This window comes from Mchenga conophoros, linkage group LG2 (assembly GCF_057382185.1).
Source record: "Mchenga conophoros isolate Kocher_MC1m ecotype Shallow Benthic linkage group LG2, M_conophoros_male_GT1.1, whole genome shotgun sequence".
NCBI lineage: Eukaryota > Metazoa > Chordata > Actinopteri > Cichliformes > Cichlidae > Mchenga > Mchenga conophoros.
This window is the reverse complement of record NC_140527.1, coordinates 36,519,500-36,542,576: the sequence shown is the minus strand read 5'-3', so window position 1 is coordinate 36,542,576 and position 23,077 is coordinate 36,519,500. Positions and strand designations below refer to the sequence as shown.

Below are 23,077 nucleotides of genomic sequence, written 5' to 3'. Positions count from 1 at the left end.
AAATATATAAATTGAATAATTTCCAAATATCTACTAACAACTATATTTTGATTCTTTGTTAAATTTTTGTGCCTTTTCGGATTGATAAAAGTAATTATATCTGATTAACTGATAGAACTACAACACAAAAGTTGTGCAAAGTCCTGACCCACCCTTTATTTCTTTATATTTTGCTTATAATTTTTTTGGTCTAAGCAATTGTTCTCCAGGCTTTCTGAAGGTCTTTCAAAGTTTTTCTTTTCACTTATTTTTCTTCCAGCTCTTGTACCTGACCATCTTTAGAGGGATGTTTTTTGAGGCATCATCAGAAATGTCTCAATGGTGTTGGTGGTCACAATTTATGAAGTCATGAATGCAATTGTACATGAATTGTACAAGTAGCCTGGAGAACTTTAAAAAGGTTTTATGATGAAAAAATAGCCCGATATCAGATATTGATTAGTGGGTAGAGGGGTTTAAAAGTCTGGATCCAGGAAATGGAAAAACATACTCAAAGTCTTTGCACAATTGCTCTCAGAAATACATCAGCTGAGGAAAGTATGGGATCAAATTGTGGTCATAAATATTTTGTACTTTTAAATCAGAATGTGTATATATGTGCATCTGTAGATAAGAATTTGTGTGTGTGTAAAAAGAATTTGTGTGTGCGTAGAAAAGATTTGGGTGTGTAAAAATATTTACACAAGTTACAAATTCTTTTTGTTAAGATCTGGTTACAGATACAAAGGAAAAAAAAATACGTGTGAAACTCAAGTTTTAACTTACAAGTACGAATTTTGACCCGATTTTTCTTCCTTTCAGCTGATCAATGTCATATCAGTCACAAATTTAACTATCCAATCAGAGAACAGAATTGCAGTACTTACTGCAGTTTTGTAAGTACAAAACTGATCAAAAAATATTTTTGACCACAATTTGAGCCCACAGGGAAAGAATCAGTGTTTAAACTGTGAGTACAGTTCAGCTGAAGTCATTATAATCCTTAAAATCACAGTCTGGGATGAATGAAAAGACTGTTGGTGAAACTGCTCTATCACATGACAGACTGCTTAATTTGAAGGGGTCACAAGTCAAAGCGGATGAAACTCGCCCCCACCCCATTTCTGCACATAGCTTGTTCTGAAGACTACTACTTATGGTAGCTTTATCCAAATATGTGGTACCTTGTTGTACTTTTATTATATTTATTTTTTGCATCGTTGACTCATTGGCATTATGCCTCTGTAATAATAATGTCATTATAGGTTAATAATGAAGTGAAGGTGGTCAATTTTCTCCAAAACTAGGACACCCCTCAGTTTTAGCATGTAGGTAATACTTTATTTGACAAGAAGCACTCCAGGAGCACAAACCTCCACCAAAGCAGGGCACTCTCTGGGAAGTGTTTTTTTAAAGGAATAGTATTGTATTTTGTGTATATTCATTTTGGGGGTTTTGTTGTTGTTCATTTAACACATACGTTACAAAGTTTGTAGTGTAAGAGTAGGTAATGGCTGATCGTATTGATTTGACTTGAGCTTATTATATAATACTACATACTATAGTATATTCTGACTAACTAGGCAGCTCATTTTCTTTCTATTTAAATATACTTTATTTAAAGATATAACACACCTTCAGTTGTTGTGAAATGTAAAACTGATCAGAGGTCAAATGTGACTGATGTTTGAATGTAAACTGTACTGTGATATTTAGAATCACCATTTACTTGTATCCTTTCCTAAATTTTGCCAGTACAAACACAGAATTTTATGTAAAGTTTTAAAGATAAAAGACAGTATAAGTTTTATCTTATTTGAACTGGAAAATGAGGTCTAATATTTAGAATCCCTATATTTCTATATGTTGTAAATTAAACCAATGACATTAAGAAACATAGTTTTAAATAGTTCTATAGCAATATTACTTTGACGTGAAAATCAGTCTATTTAATTAGAGCTCGGAGGTCAAATTTGACATATTCTAAATCTTTATATGGCCATTTTTAAATATGGTTTCTCGGTTTTGACAAGTAAATCATCAGCGAAGGATGCAGGCCAAATTTGAATGGATTGTTTAGATGACCACACAACACACTCCTACAAATTTTATTAGAATTAATTCAATTTTTTTTTAACTATCGTGTTTACAGGAAGAAGGAAACGCGTAAAAACACTGCGAAAAACACATAACCTCCTTGGTGGCGGTAATATTAAAAAATGTAAAAGCGATTGTATTAGTTACACCTCATCCCTATTAATGTGGGACAAAACACCTTCCGGACATCTTTAATCCCCCAAAGAGGATGTGTGAAGCTGGAAAGTTAATTATATGCAGATAATATTGTTTTACCACACGATGTCGCAGGGTTTTCATTATATGTGTCAGGGCTGGGAGGCTTACTCACTTAGCATTGCACTCCGAGGCAGAAGATGGCGTTATTAAGCTCATACTCGAAACCAACTGCCGCAAAAAACCAGGATGATGAGTCCTTAAACAGGCTGAGGAGCGGCAGGAGGAGGGAGCCCACCACATATCAAACTCTGTGCTGTAGCATATGCGGCTAAATCATAAAACTGCCAGCTAAAGCTATGTAGCCTGTGCAACCTGCTCTCTGGCATTCACGGGGACACGAGAAGAGCCGGGGTTTTCTTCTTTCTTTTTAAAGTTTCTAACTGTGATATTTTTAATACTATCCGGGAACAGCAGCAGCAACAACAACAACAACAACAACAACATCATCAGCTGGCGTTTAGCATTAGCCAAGCTTCGCGGAAGGAGGCCGCAGCGCCGGGTGGAGGTTTAACTTTCCCTGCCCTGACGTCCGCACCGAAGTGATATAAACCCAAATGATAAACTGATATTTATTTCCTCTCGGTAAGAATGGATTCCTCTTTGGGGATATGCAGCGAGGAATGCTTGGCAATATCCTTTCTGAGTTATGGTATTTTTTGTTTTGTTTTTTTTGGCTTTAGCTTGTTGGCTAACGTTAGCTTTTAGTGAAGCCCATTAGGCAACGTTAGTAATTCAGTAATATGGAGATATTCAGTAATCGTGCACTTAAATAATCATGTTATAAAGTAGCTACAGCTCACTTTTAATCCAGTTCATTGCTAACCGCACAGATATATGCACAGTGTCATGCAATTAACGCTAATTAAAATCACTTGTACAGAATAACGTTGGCCATGCTTACACCTTTACACCCTTAAGCTAAAAATATTACCTGCACTGGCACCAGCAAACCCAGCATCTGCCGTGCTTTGTCCCACCTCCTGCTGTTTTCATTTATAACCTTAAGTTGCCCACCTTTTAACTGGCATGGCTTGTTCTAACCCTTCGGAGTATCTGTAGTGTAATCTCAGTTTACAAAGCCTGGCGTGACAGTCACTAGTTTCTCATTCTCAGTCACAATAATTCCTTGATTGTGCTGCTCACACTGTAAAATGCCTGGAGCTGAGGTCTGGCCAGAAGGAGCCCAGACTCCTGTCACTAATTGAACGCGGTGGAGAGTTTATGTAAGTATCAATGAGCCAAATGACTGAAAAACAATGTGATTTTTGTCAAGCAGTAGATAAACTTATTGAGAACCATAAGTAGTGGTAATGAGTTGTCAAAATAATTTGAACACTCTTAGGCATTTACTGCAGCACCCTAGGTTTGTGAGAGCTCGTAAAGCTGTGGTTTGTAGCATATCTGAGGTGTCTGCCCAACTCTGGGTTTGTCTTTATGTTTCCTCCTATCTCTGACCCACAATTGCTGTGATATTGGTATGGTTCAAAATACACTCTGTTAGGTCAGAAAGGTGTGTGCCGTGATGGCGTCACACTGAGTACTTGGCAGGATGATGGATAATTATATAGTTTAACTGGCCACTTGGTTAGGTACTAATAATATGGCAGTAACTCAGTGCATTTAGGCATGTAAATATGGTCAAGAAACCCTGCTGAAGTTCAAACTGAGTATCAGAACACGAAAGAGAGGTTATTTATGTGACTTTTATTGTAGTGTGGTTGTTGGTGCCTGATGGGCTGGTCTGAGTATTTTAGCAACTGCTAATCTACTGGGATTTTCCAGCACAGTCATCTTTAGTGTTTACAAAGTTTGGCCTGAAAAAGAGAAAATATCCAGTGTGCTGTAGTTCTGTGGGCAAAAGTGCCTTGTCACAAGTCTGAAGGGAATGGCCAGACTGCTTTTAGCTCACAGGAAGGCTGCATTAAGTCAGATATCCACTCATTACAACTAAAGTATGCAGAAGAGGATCTCTAAACACAGAGAGCTGAACATCATTTACACACCACAGCCTTCCTGCATATTGTTGCTGACCATGGCCACCCTTTATGAATATAGTGTATCCATCTTCTTATGGGTGTTTCAGGCAGGATAGCAGACCATGTCACAAAACTCAAATCATCTCAAACTGGTTTATTTAACATGGCCGTGAGTTTACTGGTACTCAAATGGCCTCCAAAGTCACCAGCTCTCAATCCAATAGAGCACCTTTGGTATTTGTTGGAACAGGAGGGTTGCATCATGGATGTGAAGCTGACATATCTGCAGTAGCTGTGTGATACTGTCATGCCAATATGGAGCAAAAATTTTCCAGCATCTTGTTGTGTCTGTATATAAAGAATTAATTTTGAAGACAAAACTGGGTCTAGCCAAATATTTGCAAGGTGTTCCTAGCAAAGGGCCTGTTGAGTGTAGTTGGATTATCTTTTTAGGGTTGGGCGTTATCTAACCAATAGATCTTGCAATAAGAAAAGGAAAATGATGCATGGCTATAAGTAGAGCTGGGCGATAGAACGATAACGATATGTATCGCGATATAACTTTTACTCGATAGAGAAATTAAGCTATCGCGATAGACCTCGCCGCTCTTGTCCTCTTAAAAAAAAAAAAAAAAAAAAAGGTCAGCCAATCCAAATTCAGTAGCGCAGAGCCGAACCAATCACAGCCGCAGCGTCACGTCGCGTGACTTGTTACATACAGCACAAGTGCCAAGCCGCACGTGTGTTTGTTTGGGAAGCAGCCAGCGGGTAATGGAGGAAATGAGTGTGCCGACTAGAAAAATCAACCGAGCGTGACCGAAGAGAAAACAGATGATGGTTCCAATGCCGGAGAGATTGTCGAACGGAAGAGCCATAGAAGTTCCGTAGGGTGAAGGTATTTCGGCTATTTCAAGTCTGACAAAAAACAGAGTAGCGTGCACTGTAAATGTGCCGAAAGCAAGTCTGGAAATACAATAAACTGGTGCATGCGTCACACTGTGCGCCACGTTATTGTTTCGGTGAAATGAATTTCTACAAGACTGTTACTGTTAATTCTACTCTCTGCAGTGTTTAAATGCTTACATATACACACAGTTACTGTCCCTCCACACATACGACTCGGTTCTGCTTCTATGCCCCAGCTTTGTTTACTTTTTCCCACCGAGGCTTCTAGACTTCTGATTGGCCAACATTTCTGCACGGTTAGGAATCTAGCGCCACCTGCTGCTTTGGCATGTTCATAGCAGCGTTTTCCTTCATTTCTGCCTTTATGTGTGTACAGGATTTTTTTTAAAACGAAAACGGAAAATCTCCGTTTTCAAAAATACCCGTGTACGTGTGGACGTAGCCTCAGTCTCTGACTGGAAGCGCTAATTCGTCATTCGGCTTTTGTCAGACTAAAGTAACTGTTAAAACTGTTTGAAAAGCTCAGCTATACAACAAGGAGAGATTGAGAATTTCCTTTTAGTTCTCAGTTTATTTGATATTGACAAAAGTTAGTCAGTTTTGTCTGTTCTTCTGTAAAACAAACTAAGATTTATTTTTAGAATTAATATTTTGTTTCTAAGTGGAATTGACAATTTAGTAGTCTGTTTCGTTTGTTCTATTTTGAAACTTAAACGCTTTAGCGGCTGCCTTTTGTGTAGTTTGTAATATTTGCCTTTATTTATCTGAAAAAGTCTCATGTTCCTTAAGTACATCTACCCTGTTGAACTTATTATGGGAAATAAATATTTAAATAAAAACAAGCTGCTGATTATTTCACATTTTACTTGTGAGCAACGGCACATTTAAATCTTACAAATATAGTTATTTGGCTTATATCGTGATAGATATCGTTATCGCCTGAAATGAAAAAAACATATCGTGATATGAAAAAATCTCATATCGCCCAGCTCTAGCTATAAGGAATGATCTGAGAAGTGCTCTTCAGTGGGGCAGGAAGAAGTACAAAGAAAAATAATCCAGGAATAATTGATAGATTTTATGTGGTACATGTAATCATAAATAATTACTGCCTACCTTCAGGTAAAATGATAAGATAAGACTTACTTAAAAGTAGGGGAATTTCTGTCTCAGGCTTTCTCATGGTCCCTGATTTGATTTTACCTGAGAGAGTGCCTCAGTATGTTTCTGTTTCTATATTTTCACTGTAAAATATCTATCCAGATTTCCTGGATTTTGTTCTTTGTAGATTTTAGTTTCCTAGGCTAAATGTAAAAAACAAACAAACAAATGCAACATAACATAGTCAGAAATTTTTAGTGTCAGATGTCATGCAGCACAGCTAAAAGAGTGAATGCTGCAGTTTGAGTGACTCTTCATGGCGCTCTTCCTCTGAGCTCAGAAGGACACTTATAAGGACGATGCTGCCCGCGGGGCTGTGGTGATATGGTTGAGGGTTCAAGTCCATTCAGCTGATGTAAACTTGCTCCACACATACCACACCACTTCCTAGTTAGAGTTTACTCAACAACTTGTGTGTAACACTTAGTTTGTGTACTTTTTACACCTCTAGCATTTGTTCAGGTTATGTTGTGACAGTGTGGGGTTATTTTAAATTGTCACTGTGGCTTGGGTTGTTAAGCATTTTTTTTTTTTTGCACCAGCAGGCAGCTCACTGCAGATTATCTAGAATTCCTTTGCTTCCTAGGCTGTAATGACACTCACATGAGCACACAAGCTACATGCTCAACTAACTCTATTAAAAAACACACTAAACTAACAAGTAGTCCTTACAGGGAGAAATAGCGAGATAACCAGCTCCTGTGTCAGCTTTAATCTTTAAATCTTTCATCAAAGTCCCCCCCGACACCACTTATTCGGGTTGTTAAAATGATTGGCTCAAGAAACTTGAATTTAAATGGTCTCCAGGACATAAAGTTTGCATATATCAGATTTCCAGTCACATCTAATAATAAATGCTTAAAATATTTGCTGATAAAGATATTAATCAATATTAATTTTTAGGCATTTTCGTGGCATTAAAGAAAGCCATGCTTAATTTTGTTTTCGATTTTATTGAGCAAACTATTAGGTGAGGACCTCTGTCTTCTTAGCCAGTTCACTGTTTTCATTTACAATAATGAGGAATCGTGTATTTGCTGCCGTTTAGTGTTTTCCATACTCTCAGCTATAGTAGAGGTGCTACACCCAGAGTGATTAAGGTTATTTTTAAAGATTTTAGACATCCAAAGTTGGTTAAATAGAAATGGATACTAGAAAGTCAGATAAATACGTTTGACAAATCTGAGCATCATGAGGTCCGCCACATATTTTATTCATTGTTCTGTGTTGTATGGTCATTGTAGTATTTTTATGTTCCCCTGAGGGGTTTTCGATTTTCTCGGTTGTCGATTGTGTAATTTTCAATATCAGACGTTGATTCTGGTCAACGCCGAGTTCCTCTGACACGCTTTTTTTCTCGCATGGCTGAATCATTTTCCTCTCACTATATGCAATTTGACTTATGGTGAAGTGGAGGGGAAGCGTGGGCAGTTTCCTGAGCGCAGTGTTGACCCCGATTGTTAGTCAGCAATTGTTAGAAAGGAAAAAATGAGCCTGCCTACATCAAACCACATCACGGACTTGGAGCTGATTAAGCTGAATGTTTATTGACGCAAAGCTTGTGCGGCTCCAGTGGACTTGAATGACACACACTGTTTGTTTGTTAATCTTTAACTGCAGATAAACATACGTTTTGCATGTGTGCATGTGCTTGTTTTAATCACTTGATAGTTATAGTCTATCACTAATCTACCAGCATTGAACCTCAGATGTTGACTTTAATATTTCCATACTGAATGTTGCATGAAACTTGCTGCTAATTGCAAAAGAATGGCCGTTATAAGAGGGTTATATTGCTGCAGGTTGTCTGTATGTTTCTTGTGTTTTAGTTGGATTTACTTCTAAGCTTATGTGTTATTAAGCACCACAGAGCTGATTTTAAGTGGGAGTTTGTACTGTTTTGATCCAGACTGGGTGTTTTAGCCAACCCTGATGCTGTTGTGTCTCGTCCAGTGGCTCAGCTATCGATACCCATCAATGCTAAGTTTGAAATTGTACGAGGTATGTGACCCTTTTATTATTCTCCATTTTTCTCTTGTTTTATATCCTGAGTATAATCAGTCAGGATACGTTTGTGTATTTTCCTGTGAGCTCTCTCCGTCACACCTCACTTTCTTTGACCTCTATTCCATGTGAAGTTAATGTTTAGTCAATATCACAGCACCAAAAGTAAAAGTGAAAGGAGCTTTTCCATTGCACCTAATGAGAAAGTGTAAAAATTTCCCACACAGTGTCACAGTATGGTGAGCAGTGGTCAACATTAAAAAACTGTAGAAATACCTGTAACAGCACTAAGTTTCCCCCCTGCAGCACTATTTAAGCTCTCCTTTTTTTCCTTTCAGAAGCTGAAGAAGCTCTTCTTATTGATTTGTCAGTAGATCGTAAGTAGTTTTTTTTTTTTTTTTCTTTTTCTTTTTCTCTTCTGATATGAGATTTGAGTCAATATAATGTGTAAAAGATCTTATAAAAAGGTGTTGGAAGCCAGGCTTTCAGAGGTGAATCATGACATTAATTATAACACAACACCTGTCTAGTTTTACTGCATTGTTAGAGCATGCCTGCAGCTTAATGTCTTTATTTAGTAGTACACTCAGGTCATGAGTTGTCAGGGTTTTCTGAAAGAATGCTGAATTGGTTCACTTCTAAATCAATTTGTTTTGTTTGCCGGACAGTTTGCAAAGTCTAAGGATGTGTGCTTTCTCTTTCCTGCTCAAGCTTCCGTTAAAGTACGAATCAAAGGAGAAAAAGCCCCAGAGCTGCTGTTGGAACTGCAGGATGATGATCGGACTCAGACTTTCCTCACCCAGGTGAAGAGTGCTCAACCAGTAGGTAAGACGCGACTGTTTCATCTAAAGCAGTGGGATAGTTAATTATTTAATGACTCATCTAACATTTATTTACAAAGGGTGGATTACACCTCTTGCTCATTTCCTGTGTTTTCTTGCTGCTGACATACTGGTGGAAAGACTACTTGGCCTCAGTTTTTGAAATCAGATCCACCTCCATGGGTGTAAGCCCACTTCTTTGAATGCAGCAATAAAGGACAAAAAACTTTGTTTGTGTATTGTGATTTCACTCTTAGATTTACGTTTTAGCCTTATAAGCTGTGGCCAGATGTGTTCAGATATACTTATAATGCATAAAGGTCTTAAATGTTATAAGCCTCTGTTATGTTGGGAGCATGAGGAGATTATATTAAATGGTGTTCATGCGTTGCTTTTGCTTTGATCTGCACCTCACTGTGAGTGCTGAAAGAAGTAATAAAGTAATCTTATCCACACCCATCCGTAGTTTATCTTCATTTTATCTGGATATCTTAACTGGAGAGAAGAGCTTCTAGGAATCTGGATGCATAGAAGTAATTCACATGCCGTTGTTGAACTCCTGGCAGCCTTTTGGCTAAGAACACTGGGATAATTGTATTCAGTTACATGACCTAATCTGTACACGTAAGTCCAGGGTGGAGACGTGTAAAGCACTGCAGGATGTGTGTGTTTGTTTTATTTAAAATCATAAATAGTCAAAGTGTATTAAATTTGAAGCTGTGCAGTCTTTTTACGTATAAGTAACCAGTCAGCTGCCTGTAAAACAAAGCTTTGTATTTGTTTTTTCCCCCCTTGCTTGTTTCTGAGGTTCATGATTATATCTGTTCCACACAGATTATAGATGTCATGCATCTTTAGCTGACAGGTTTTTGTAGAACGCACTCTTAGAAAAACCCAGCGTGTGCACTTGCATCCAAAAATACAAGACAAGGAAATGGCCTTGCATGCCTTGAGTGGTTTGTATTATAGCGTGACATAAATGTAAAAGAAGATCTGTTATTTCCTTAATTTATATACAAAGTAAATTAAAAAACGGTCTAATTTACATGGATTTTTCCTAATTGCTTTTGTGTTTAAACCGTGGCTTTAAAAGTCTTTTGCTTTTCCTTTTGCCTGTTTTTCAAAAGTGCAGTAGAGACACAAGAATTAATGTGCTGGAAAATGTAGTCCAGCTGGCCAAGAGTTTAACCCGTACACACCCTAACTAAACATCCTCCCTGGCTTTTGAATCAGCGTTTTGGTTACGAGCTCAATGACCAACATCTTGCTGTGACAAATATTTTGAAGCAGGATGGTGGTGGCACTCTGAGGAGCTGTTATTTCTCAGAACCTGTTCATCCAGTTTACCGTCATTTGCTGGTTAATGCTCATCATATCCTTCAGTAAAAGAAGTACCAGAAACCCTTTCCTTATCGCTCTTGTCATAAGGCGCATGTTCATGTGATGACGTTTCTCTTGTGATTGCTGTTCGTCTTAACAGGATGTTTAATGTGGTCTTTCTGCCCCTGTTTCCAAGACCACATCTCTTTTTGTTTTACACTTGATTATTTTACGCAGGTTATTTTTATTTTAAGTTATCTTGTAGAAATAATGCTGACTAAATTTTGGTTCTGATCCTTTTCATCTCAACGGGCACATGTATTAAGAAGCTCGATTTTGCTCTTTTGTGCTGCTATCTAACGCTGCTAATTGACTTTCTTAGTCAAACCTGCCAAACCAACAGCGATGGAGCCCATTACACCAACACCACAGAGAACTCCAGTACCTGTGCCTCCGCAAAGGATTGCTAAGACAGCTAACCCACCCAAACCCACTAGTGCAGTGCCCCCCAGTCTTAATAACAACACTCCATCAACTCTGAATAACACAAGTAAGAATAAAAGCACTCATAATAGTTGATACAAAAAAGTCTTAATTCTTTTTAAGTTTACTTTTGTTTTTCACTTTCTCTGTCTGAAGATCCAGTTCAGTCACTTGTTCCAGACTTTGGCTTTGAGAACAACCACACTTTCCAAGTGGAAGAAAAGAAAAATCACCAGAATCGCATAGTTGCCTCTAGGGAGCCTCCACCTCTCCCTCCACTACCTCCTCGCAAAGCTTCTTCTATTCCATCCTATCCTCCGCGGCCTGCTCCAGTCCCTAAAGACAGAGCTGCCTCCTTACAGGCCAAAGACAGCTCCTCAGTCACTAGCAGCAAGTCAGAGTAAGTTAACCTCTGTCACAGCTAAGTAGATTTACTGTACATTAAAACTATTTTGATTAGCAAGCAAAATGTCCATAATACTGCTGGTTTGAAAGTATTTTCCCCTGCTTTTTCAGTAGTTTTAGGTCAGGGTTTGACCGTGCAGACAGGCCACCATCTTGGTGTGAGAGCCCCACCACTAACAGCATGAGACAGGCCATGTTCTCCACCCAGGCAGGTCAGAGAGAATACCTAATCAAACACCGCCTGGGCAAGAAGGAGAACGAGTATGTGGATATCCGGCCCTTCAAGTAAGTGGAATTCATTAATTTCTTTTTGTTTAGATAAGAAGAAAAAACTCGTGTGAAAATATGATTTAGACATTATAGTTTAGTTTAGAAATGAGAAAAAAAATACACTAGGTGCTTGTCTCTGATGTTTTTTTTTTATTTTCCTTTGCTTTTTGTGTGCCTTCAAATCACATGTTTAATCTGCATGAGGTCTGAACCAAAGATTGATCCGATTCTTTCTACCATTTTTAGTCTGCTGGACTTCTGCTCTATGCATCTGAGCTTCTATAAAAAAAACAAGAAAAAAAATCATAAAATAAAACAAACCAAAAAGATTCTTCACCATTTTCATAACACTGAGTGGAAAGTTGCCTCTGAAACATGCTGCTGCACATCTGGTAGAAGTAGGGCTGTTCGATATAACGATATATATCTGATAACAATATAAAAACGTCTATTGTTTCCTATTACGCTATCGTTTGTTTTGTGTTGTCGTAAATTAAACTGCTTACAGCAATATTTTTTTTTTCATCGTTTTGATGGCTATTTTAACTTCCCAAAGATGTAATATAACCACACTACTGACGGACAAGCGGCTGTTTTTACGCGTTGTCGTTAGCAACAACGACGGTAAAACCGTTGCGTGGCTCCGCTGTCCGCTTGTTTGTTTTCCATGTAAACCTTTCACAATAAAGCTCAAGATCCTGTTGAGACTTTTCAAAATAAACTGAATCATGTGAAAGAGTATGCAGAGTTTACGGATGAGAAGCAAAAAGAGCCGTCAGGCTCTCAACGTTAGAAACTAGCATTGATTGCAAGAGCAAATTCACTCTGGGAACTTAACTGAAAGTGAACAGAAGCCAAAAACTGAAGAATACTACTTTTGTTGGCATTAAATACATAAACTGCATGTTTCCTAGGTTTTTCACAGGTACGTGGAATGTGAACGGCCAGTCTCCAGACAGCAGCCTCGAACCGTGGCTCGGCTGTGACCCTGAACCTCCAGATATATATGCTCTTGGGTCAGTAAGAAATCATACAGTACATTTGTTGCAAAAAAAAAAAATCATATCATGTTATTCTCAGGTTGTAAGTGTGATGATTTGGGTTATGCTTCTAGTTTTCAAGAATTGGACCTGAGCACTGAGGCTTTCTTCTACATGGACTCATCCAAAGAGCAGCTGTGGGTCGATGCTGTGGAGAGAAGCCTGCACTCAAAAGCCAAGTACAAGAGGGTGAGCAGAGAGACTTTCTAAAAGATGAGTTGACTAAAAAGTGAAGCCCTAATGTGGAGCACAACAGGAAAACACAATGATGGGAAAACACTGTGGAATAAGTTGAACTCCTCACCTTTGCACATGCATCCTGCCATATTGATGAGTAGGTGGGTAAAAATATGAATTTTCATTTTTTATTGCTTCAGGTTCGGATCATACGACTCGTTGGGATGATGCTTGTAGTTTATGTTAAAAAGACGTACAAGAATCACATAAAAGATGTGGCTGCTGAGCACGTGGGGACAGGAATCATGGGAAAAATGGTATGTTCACACTAAGACAAAATACAACGTGGCTGAAAACCATAAATGAGCCATGACTTTTTAAAAAATTTTTTTATTGAAGTATCAAAGATCATGATGAGCATGTAAACTGTCTGACTGTGAGATATCCCTGCTATCTTGCACCTTTAGCTTCTTGGGTAATGTTTTTAATGAACGTGAAGTTGTTGGATCACTGTTTTGGATTAATTAAATACTAAACATGTTATCTGCAGTTTGCATTGATATCCTGGGTTTATTTACCTGAGTGTCAATAAGTCATTCTTGTTTTATTTATCTTTCAGGGGAACAAAGGAGGCGTAGCAGTGAGGTTTGTTTTCCACAACACTAGCTTCTGCATCGTCAATTCCCATCTAGCAGCACATGTGGAAGACTTTGAGCGCCGCAATCAGGACTATAAAGACATATGTGCACGCATGACCTTCCACTTACTGGACTACCCTCCTCTCAGCATCGTCAAGCACGAGTGAGTGCCTCAGTCATTCGCATCCAGAAATAATGTGCAGTGGATGACTTTACTGTGAGCCTTAGGTTTTGTTTACCACTCCTTTAATTTAGTCTGTTACAGTTTCATTACATAACCAGTTTTGTAATGAAATTATAAATCTCTGATTTCTGAATCATCATATTCATTACCAAGATGCTACTTACAGCGCTTTCTGCTTCTTTGGTGTGTTTTAGTGTTGTAATCTGGCTCGGGGACCTAAACTATCGTCTATTTATTACCGATGCTGCTGACGTCAAACAATTCATTGTTCAGGGTGATCTAAAGAAGCTTCAGGAGTATGATCAGGTAAGAAACTGTTACCTTGCTCAATGTTTCCTGTGAAACTGACATAAATCTCACTACTGTTTTGGCTGCCTTTTAACATTTAAAAACGGGGACAGTTCCTCTTTTTTTATTTTGTTACTGTTAGGAACAGGAAAATGCCTCCCTCACTGCTTCTTACCCTCGCTTGTAATTTTAGAAGTTAAAAATGTCCACTCACTGGCCACTATTAGATGCTCATTCGCTCATCAATGCAAATATCTAACTAAATATAGATGGATAGATAGAGATATACATAGATAAAGATTTGGACTTGATTTTGAAACTGAGAATCAGAGTAGGGAAGAAAGGGTTTTTTTTTTTTTTTTAAATTTTATTTTAAGTGACTTGTACCGTGGCATGGTTGTTGGTGCAGGTGACGGGGTCCAACCTGATACTAGCAAGGTGCAGATAATAAAGTGACCTATGGGTGTTTTTTCATTTTATCCTTGTCAGATTCTTATCTGCAGTTGTTCAGTTCTTAGTATGTAAATAAAACCGTGCTTATCTTGGTAAGTAGACTGTGCTTATGTTTGCAGTTTGTCAGATGTCATCCTGTCTGTTAAGTTCGGAAAAATTAAAACACAAAGTATTTCTTGATAAATATGAACTGGGAAAAGAAATAAGGGAAGCTGATTGTCAAACACTGGTATTACTTACTGTCAGGTTGTGTAATCTTTCAGTTTCTTTCGCCTATTTATTTCCAAGCAGATGAGCTCTGTTTTGACTTTTTGAATAAACAATATTTTCCTGTTTCTAATTTGTAGCTGAACGTTCAGAGGCAGACAAAGAAGGCCTTCACAGACTTCATGGAAGGGGATATTACCTTCATTCCCACATACAAGTTTGACCCTAAAACTGATCGATGGGACTCCAGGTAAAGCCACGTCCCTCTGTTGAATATAGCAAACACAGAAGCTTTTTCTTGTTTTGTTTTTTTTGTTTGTTTTTGTCCAAATTTGCTATTCATAGAAAAAAGTAACCAAAGGTCATCATACATATAAGCCATGTTAAACTACAGTGTGAGGGTTGAAAGGGTTGTGGTGTTCTGTTTTTCTTGAATAAAATATCTTATCTTGAATCCTGACTACACTGTTTTTTCCCCGGCCTTTTTGTTACACTAACATACAGTGTCAGCATTACTGTATTTGTGAGATTTCTGACTCTGCTTCTGAAACTGTGCCTGTTTCCTGCAGTGGGAAGTGCAGAGTCCCAGCTTGGTGTGACAGAATCCTGTGGAGGGGCAGCAGTGTCCAGCAGCTAGCATACCGGAGTCACATGAGAATGCAAACTAGCGATCACAAGCCCGTCAGCTCCCTCTTTAGTATAGGGGTGAGGATCTCTGCAGTCGCATAAAGCTGGCAGTCTTGCGTTTCATGTTTTTTACACAAAACAAATGCTATTGCATGAATAAAAGTTACATTAATATTTGCATTCATGCGTTTGTGTAACAGGTGAAGGTGGTAGATGAGCAGCGCCACAAGAAGGTGTTTGAGGAGATTGTTCGAGCAATGGACAGGATGGAAAATGACTGCCTTCCATCTGTTTCTCTAAGCAGGAGAGAGGTAAGAGTACTGTTACACTATGGGTCTCTCTTAAGTTTATTCTTAATATAATCTTGCTTCTCTTCCTTTGCTCTGCAGTTTACATTTGAGAATGTCAAGTTCAGGCAGCTTCAGAAGGAGCGCTTCCTAATAAAAAATGATGGGCAGGTACCCTGTCACTTCGCCTTCATCCCCAAACTTAATGACTCGCAGTATTGCAAGCCTTGGCTGCGAGCTGAGCCCAGCGATGGAATGCTGGATCCAAGTGAGTCCCATAGATCCCAGTAACACTCTTACTTTGTTAAACTCCTTAATCTTGTTGGTTCAAATTTTAGACCTATAACCAAGATCTGTGAAGTAGTTTAACAACTGGTACTGAATGCATCCCGTTGTATCCTTTTTTTTAATGATCACTAGCTGTTAAATGCACTTAATGTTAATTTTGTTAAAAATGAGTTTACCACTCCTCTATGCCCCGTATAAGTAAAAAGTAGATCATTGAGGCACAGTTAAAAACACGTTTTCCCTGCAGGAGAGTTTGCACTAATCCTCCCTTATTGTCTTGAACAGATGAGACCCTGGAGATCTATCTGGAGGTGTATGTCAGTAAAGACTCTGTCACACTGCTCAACTCTGGAGAAGATAAAATAGAGGACATCCTGGTGCTTCATCTGGACCGTGGCAAAGACTACTTTATTACAATCTCAGGCAATTACCTGCCCAGCTGCTTTGGCACCTCGCTGGAGACTCTGTGCCGCATGAAGAAGCCCATCAGAGAAATCCCCATTACCAAACTCATTGACCTGGTAAGAGGAAGCTAGTCTGGCAATCTTGAAGAGACTGATGCTTTTAGTACAGTGTAAACAGATAGGATTAGTGAACAGAGACATATTTTCCTGAGATTTGTTCAAACTGATTGCACACAGCAGATAGAGTAGGGTTTTTTTTAACAACCTGAACCCTGGGCTAGGAGGCATTAGGGGTTCTTCTGTCTCGTAGGGTAAACTCAGTCACAGAGAGAGCCTATATTTGGAGACTGTAAAATATCTCAAACTATATTTCTGGCTATGAGGGGCCAAGGGAACAAGGAAGTGGCAAAAACATAGGAAGGGAGCTCCTAAAGAAAAGGAAAGACTGGCTCAGCTTAGACCCACTTTAGTTTCTTTCATATAAATAGACTCCTCTAACTTTACATGATTTCCTCTGTCTGCTTCTATTATGCTATTTTGATCTAATCTGATCTGGGTTTGGGATGTAGAACTACTATCACGGAGTACTTCTTTAGCTCTACTTTAAGCTTTTTCATTTTCCTGCTGCACTACTGATTTGATCAAATGATTTGTGCAAAAAAAACCAAAACAAAACAATCCAGAATCTGTCACTTTTCTGACACTTTTTCTGTTTATCCCTGGTGCTTCTCTCTGCTTTCTTTCCTCCTTTGTTTCTCCATCGCCTCTTCTTGCCTTGATCATTCATTTCCACCTCTTCACTGTGGCTGTGGGCTGACTTCTTGCTCAGGGAGAGGACAGCTACATGGAGAAGGTAAAATATTAACACGGATACTGATCACTTATCAGGCACAACAAGGTCACTTTAAGTTGAGATACAAGACCACCTCTTTTATCAGCTTTATGGGGCATTATTAATCTCCCTCTTTGTTTATGTTATATATAGAAACTGGTTCCTATACTATAAAGGTCAGTCCCATTATTAATGTGTGTTATGTATGAGGATGAACTTTTTCCAGCTTTATAACACAGCAGATTTCACAGAGGTGAACCATTTTTTGCCAGTGGACATAAAATTAATCTTTGATCATGAAAAGAAGTGATTTTTAATGAAAAAAAAAAAAGATCTGTGTCCAGCTCCTGAATTGTGTCGGCATTTCAGACTTTGCATGTAATCACTGAGAGCCAAAATCCCAGGTTTGAGACGGCTATAAAGATTCAGACAGTTTTTTCTGCTAGTGGATCTTTATGATGTCAGAGAGAAAGAGAATTTCTTTTCAATAATTTACCAAGACAGCAGCCACATGCTGCACGAATCTGTTTGTAATGGGTAGCAAATCGGAAGAAAACTGACTGAAAATGAATGGAGCTTAAATAGCTTGTTTGAAACGATGTCTCGAAACGATGTGAAGTTTGATTATGAAGCCACAGAGTGTTTTTATCATTGAAATCTCTGTGTTTTGAAACTGAAAACTTAAACTGGGAAACCGTAGACACCGAGTGCCGTTTAGCAACCTGTGGTTGACAATTCATTAGCCAATAAAGATAATCAGAATAATCCTCCATTCTGACTCTACATGTTTTTATGGACATCAAACTAGTGACTCAGCCCATAAAGTCGTCAGAAAAGTGTGTGCTGGTGTCACAGAGCGAGGAAGCTACAGCTATACAACTAGAAGTCTCTTTGCAACCTCATGAGTCGCCCCCTGGTGGTCATTAAAATGAATGCAGGTTTGAAGCACTCAGCTTTGGTTCTGTCAGGCGAAGCCGAGGGACTGCGTCAGTGCTCAGTATACTGTAAATAAGGATTATTTTAAACGATTAGTCAAATATAAGTATCCTTTATTTTTGTTCAGCTACCATTATTAATCAGTACACACCCTTAGAAGCTAATCAGAAAGTGAATCAGTGTGTGCTCGTCTCACATCTCCCAGCCCTGACACAGGCAGCATTTGGTAATCCACAGGCAATCAGAGACCAGACAAAGCTTTAGTTTGGTTATACTCTGAGTGTGATTGTGTGTGTGTGTGGGGGGGGGTTAGTCGCCTATTAAATCTTTCATGGGCCATTGAGAGCAGAGAGGAAACATCAGCCTGGTGAAAGTCAGACACACTAAATCTCATTTCACAGCAGGCTTGCCTTGCTGCACAGCTCCTTTATGCACATGACTGAAGCTAATGAGAGGGAGTGTTGAAGCTGAGACATTCATATGAAGTCTAACTGCAGACCTCCTCTTCCTTTTTATGACTTGATGAGTGAAAATGGGAAACAGAGAACCACTTAGAATATAAGCATGCTCCATTTTCTTGACACTGGCGCAATGTAATGCGTTTTATGTAAAAGCTTTTTGGCCTTGATCGCTGTAAGATTAATTACAATGTAAATATACTTCTTACACCATATTACATTAGTTCTGTATGTTAGCATCTTCCCAGCTGCTCTCCAGTTTCCTCTGCCCTCATGTGCAGGCTCAGTAGCTGGGGTTATTTTTAGGTGTCTCTCGTGAGTCTCGGGGATCCATTTTCAGTGACAAAAAGGATGTGATATCCAGCTCTGAGTAAAATGGCTTTCATACAAGTCTCCAGAGATGATACTGACCTCACTGCTACACTAATGGATGTGATTTTTCATGTGAAACCATTATTATGTGTTACACCTGATCAAATCGGTATAAACACTGTATGACAGTAGTACTCCGCTACTGTTTGTCAGAATAAGACATTTTGATTTTTGTCCAAACAGGAAAAGTCCAAGATGAACTTCCTGATGGTGGATGGAGCCGGTACTGAGGACAAACCTCTGAAGATCCCCAAGGAGGTGTGGATTCTGGTCAACCACCTCTACACAAAGTCCTGTGATCAGGTGAGAGAGCTTCAGCTCGTTTCTGGATATGCCAACATTTTTTCACCTCTAGGAAAGAGTTTAGATTTACATAAATTCTTGCAGTGCTTACTGTCTGATGCATTTCTTTATTGCCAACTGAAGCTAACATTACCCCTCATTGACATACTTGATAAATAATGTTATTAAAGGGGACATACTGTGTTTATTTATAGGTGGATGATGTTGTTATTATTATTGTTGTTATTACTATTATGATTATTATTACTAGTATTATTGTTGCACTCTGCTAGAGTAGCTTAGCATGATAGGTCTCTTTTGGAGAATGTCTGTGTGCTTGAAAAGGCCACTGACACACTGAAAAACAGCATTTTAGAGAGGGAACATCAACAAATACAAATGATGAGCAAAAACCTAATGGTACTGTTATCTTAGAATAACCTGAAATTACTGATAATGTTTCATACGTTTGTGCAGTGTTTTGTAAAACAGTGTCCCGTGAAACCATTATCTTAAAATATCATCCGTTTGAGGAAAAACTTGATCCTGCTTAGTTTTGTGCATTTTCAGATAACTCGAGTTTCTGAGTTCTTTATTTTGGCCTGTAGAATAATTAACGAGTGCAATAGATGGTCTGTTGAGTAATGGCAAACATATATAGGTTGTCTGTTTTTCTCTGAAGGGAAAAGACTGGAAAAGAAGTCAATAAATAGGACCTTTTAGTTATAGGAGTTAGACACAAAGGGCTTAACCAACGTGTTTTGGCTTCTTCAAACTTTATTCTCAGCTCCATGCACCTTGGAAGTGGGTGGAGTGCCAGAAACCTTCAGTCTGTTTCATTTGTCCCTGGTTGTCTTTCAGGAGGACTTATTTCAGACACCAGGCCTACAGGAGGAGCTGCAGAGCATCATCGACTGTCTGGACACCAGCATCCCTGACTCCATCCGTATCCTATAAAGCCAGTTCTAAAAGCAGAGCAGATTACATAACAGGGTTTTTTTTTGTGATCCGTTGATGGCAATAAGTGTTAAAATCCATGTCAGCTGGTTTACAGCTGATAGTAAGACGTTCAGGCAGGAGCAGAGTTCAGAGACGATGTGAAAATATGGACCTACAAGAATTTTCTTAACTGTTGGTGTAGCTGGTTGTAACCACTCTGTGGCTGAGGCACTGCTGATCTTCTTGGAGGCTTTGCCAGAGCCAGTGGTGTGCTATGAACTCTACCAACGGTGCCTAGACTGCTCTAACGACACCCGCCTCTGCAAACAGGTACAGTCTGATTTATAAAGAGTGAGGCATCGTGTTCATGTACAGATGAGTGCAGTTCGTTTTATGATGTGGTTAATCTCTGTGCTGACCTTGATTTTTGACAGTTGATCTCCCAGTTGCCCCGGGCTCACCGCAATGTGTTTCGCTACTTGATGGCCTTTCTGAAAGAACTTCTCAAACACTCACAGAACAACAATCTAACAGCCAGTCTCCTTGGTAAGGTCATCTCCATATATCATAATACAGAGTTTATTTAAGCAGATTCTTCCATCACAACCACTTAGTTCTGAATTAGCAGTAGGACAATATTAATTTAAGTAAATTGAATCTTTTCAAATTAAGAGCACAAATCAGTGAATTTTAAAATTGTTAAATATATAAACTATTACATTGTGCACCACAATACAGTTACGCTGTAACCAAATCAGAGACGGAGCTTCCAGGCCTTCATATAATAAAATGCCAGTATTGGATTGAGTTTATACAATAGTAACCATATATTAGATTAAACATTTGTGACCTAAAAGGCATAATGTGAGTAACTAATAAATTTGCATTTTGTATGTTAAATGTTGACCTGTTATTTGCGGTCAATCTCAATCACTGACATTTTTCCCCCTGTTCTTTTACCTTAGCTACCCTCTTTGCCAGCCTCCTCATTCGACCACCTCCCAATTTTGTGGGCAGGCAGACGTCACACGAGCGCCAGAAAGCCATCGATTTTGTTCTGGGTTTCCTAATGGCCGGAGATGAGGAGTAACATTGAGGGTTAATTATGGTGTCAGTTTGGCCTGGAGCTGATTCCCAGCCTGGCTCTTCGGTTTTAAAGGACCTGGTATTTTGACATCTACTGGAGACCAGTGCAGTTTTTCTGCACCCTACCTTTTACAAACTGTCGTGTTAATATGTAAGGTACTGAAGACTCTTATTAGAACTGGCATATCTTCAATCCATGCACAATAGGACTAGTTGCAGGATTTGGAAGCATTTGGGAGAGGTTTGAACTGATGCACTTTGTGATGACCTAAAGGACCTGTGCCTCCTGACTAGAGTTGACACTTCTTCATGTAGGTGCTCTTGCCAAAATAACCCCTAAGCCGTGAGTGTTATAAATGTGAAAACACTATATATATATATGTATCCATAGATGCTAAATAGGAGACTCACTTACACTAAAGAAATGAAGAGACTTCTTTAGGTTTGAATAAATGGACTGAAGATGTTTAGATATATTGTTAAAATAGTTTGAAATGGGATGATCATGCAAATCTGTCACTAAGAATGTTAATGCATAAGATAAATCATGACAATCATTTATTTTGCAGCGTTTAGCTGAGGGGACAATATTAAGATACCTTTGAGCTTATCCATGGTATTGTAACTGTTTATTTATGTTTTTGTTTTCCTCCAAGTTTGCACCATGTGAACACTTTCTACTGCAGTTTACTTTCAGTTTTAAAATGTTTAATTGGGTGTCTTCTTGCGTGTTTTTATCACCCTGTTGTAGAAAACTCTTGGTTGTAAGTGTTTGCTGTGTTTTGTGTAACTTCAGCCGTCAGCCTTACCTCCAGTTTCCTCATTTCCTCTTGACTTGCGAAACAAGTCTGTTAACACACTAACTTCCTGGTCAATCGGAATCGGGTGGAGATCTCACTCTTTTCTGGTGGTGTAAATAGTGACTGTTTACCTGTTACCTGGTTGTTTGACTGTCTGCTGGTATGAATCTGTGATGGTGTTTAGTTTGTCCTGAAGGTGGTACTGTTGGTGTGTGTCTACGTGTGTTTACATGTCTTCTCCCTCACTTAAAGCTCTTTATTCATTGTTTTTAGGCAGTTCTGTCCCCTTAGGGTAAATCCAAAAGACTAATGTTCTCATTTGAACTCATGCAGCATTTTCTGGGTGTGAAATTAGCAGATTTTAATGGCTCATTACTCTGCAGGAAGCTGCCTGTCTTTGTGCCACAGAGGACCATTCTGTTCTGCAGCTGATTCTCTGTAATAAGGAACTTCTAAGGCCCATTTCCTCTGAAACGGTTTAACCCATAAGCTTTTCACATTAATGACGTAATAATTTACCCACGATGCCAGAAAAACCAGAGTTTTTTCACACATGCCCCAGGACCTTTGCAGACGACATATACACATGATGCAATGTGAAAATGCTGACAATCGTGACTCTTGTATAAATAACTGTTGGTCTGAAGTAGCTCATTCTGCCTTATTAACATCCTTACTTCAAAATCCTCTGTTGGCCTTTTTCAAACTGAGATTTGCCAAACGGTGGCATGAGTCTATGGAACAATTATTTTGGGGATTTTCTTTTTATATATAGATTTGGGAGAACTGTTTTACAACAACCTTTCATTTTTGTCTGTAGAAATACAAGCTTCATGATGTCAAACAGAAGAATCAGTGTAATCACCACCCTCTGATTTTTATGTGTTGTCTTATTCCACTCTACCAACTGATGTTAACAGTGTGTGGATTCATTGTTGTTCCTCTTTTCAGTTTTGTCACAAAACTGAGGTACGTTCAAAGGTACACAAGGATACATTTGTTTTCAACTTCTCAGATATTTTTTTTTATTTTTAATTTATTTAAATGAAATAAAACTGTGTATAAAGCTGTTTTGTGCCCCACCTCAATCTCGTCCTCTTGGAAATCTTATGCAGACAAACGGTGACTGCACGGCAGGTTTTTGGGCCTTACTCTTCGG

At 38.8% G+C, this 23,077-nt stretch overlaps 1 protein-coding gene across 3 annotated transcripts; it reads left to right on the top strand.

The window, feature by feature from the left end:
* The first annotated feature begins 2,767 nt into the window (after window positions 1–2,767).
* ocrl (OCRL inositol polyphosphate-5-phosphatase) lies at window positions 2,768–22,988 on the top strand. 3 transcript variants are annotated; one of them, XM_085244323.1, is made up of 24 exons: window positions 2,768–2,905; window positions 3,419–3,497; window positions 8,227–8,318; window positions 8,660–8,698; window positions 9,033–9,146; window positions 10,845–11,012; window positions 11,102–11,345; window positions 11,465–11,635; window positions 12,535–12,636; window positions 12,735–12,849; window positions 13,038–13,154; window positions 13,457–13,638; window positions 13,854–13,965; window positions 14,748–14,857; window positions 15,177–15,312; window positions 15,435–15,545; window positions 15,624–15,789; window positions 16,095–16,330; window positions 17,043–17,066; window positions 18,995–19,114; window positions 19,955–20,039; window positions 20,235–20,362; window positions 20,467–20,578; window positions 20,998–22,988. In XM_085244323.1, exons 1-24 carry the CDS (start codon window positions 2,863–2,865, stop codon window positions 21,120–21,122), a joined length of 2,931 nt encoding a protein of 976 aa, XP_085100449.1. In that variant the 5' UTR covers window positions 2,768–2,862; the 3' UTR covers window positions 21,123–22,988. The 3 variants fall into 3 exon arrangements, with proteins under 3 accessions (XP_085100449.1, XP_085100439.1, XP_085100455.1); XM_085244313.1 differs by having other exon boundaries at window positions 11,462–11,635; XM_085244329.1 differs by lacking the exon at window positions 17,043–17,066 and having other exon boundaries at window positions 11,462–11,635.
* Window positions 22,989–23,077: the final 89 nt, after the last annotated feature.

Bases quoted from the DNA above. Each gene is read 5' to 3' on its own strand.
- ocrl (XM_085244313.1), top strand. From the start codon at position 2,863: ATGGATTCCTCTTTGGGGATATGCAGCGAGGAATGCTTGGCAA. The intron at 12,637-12,734 runs GTCAGTAAGAAA...TTATGCTTCTAG, and splicing joins CCAGATATATATGCTCTTGG to TTTTCAAGAATTGGACCTGA. The intron at 13,639-13,853 runs GTGAGTGCCTCA...GGTGTGTTTTAG, and splicing joins CTCAGCATCGTCAAGCACGA to TGTTGTAATCTGGCTCGGGG.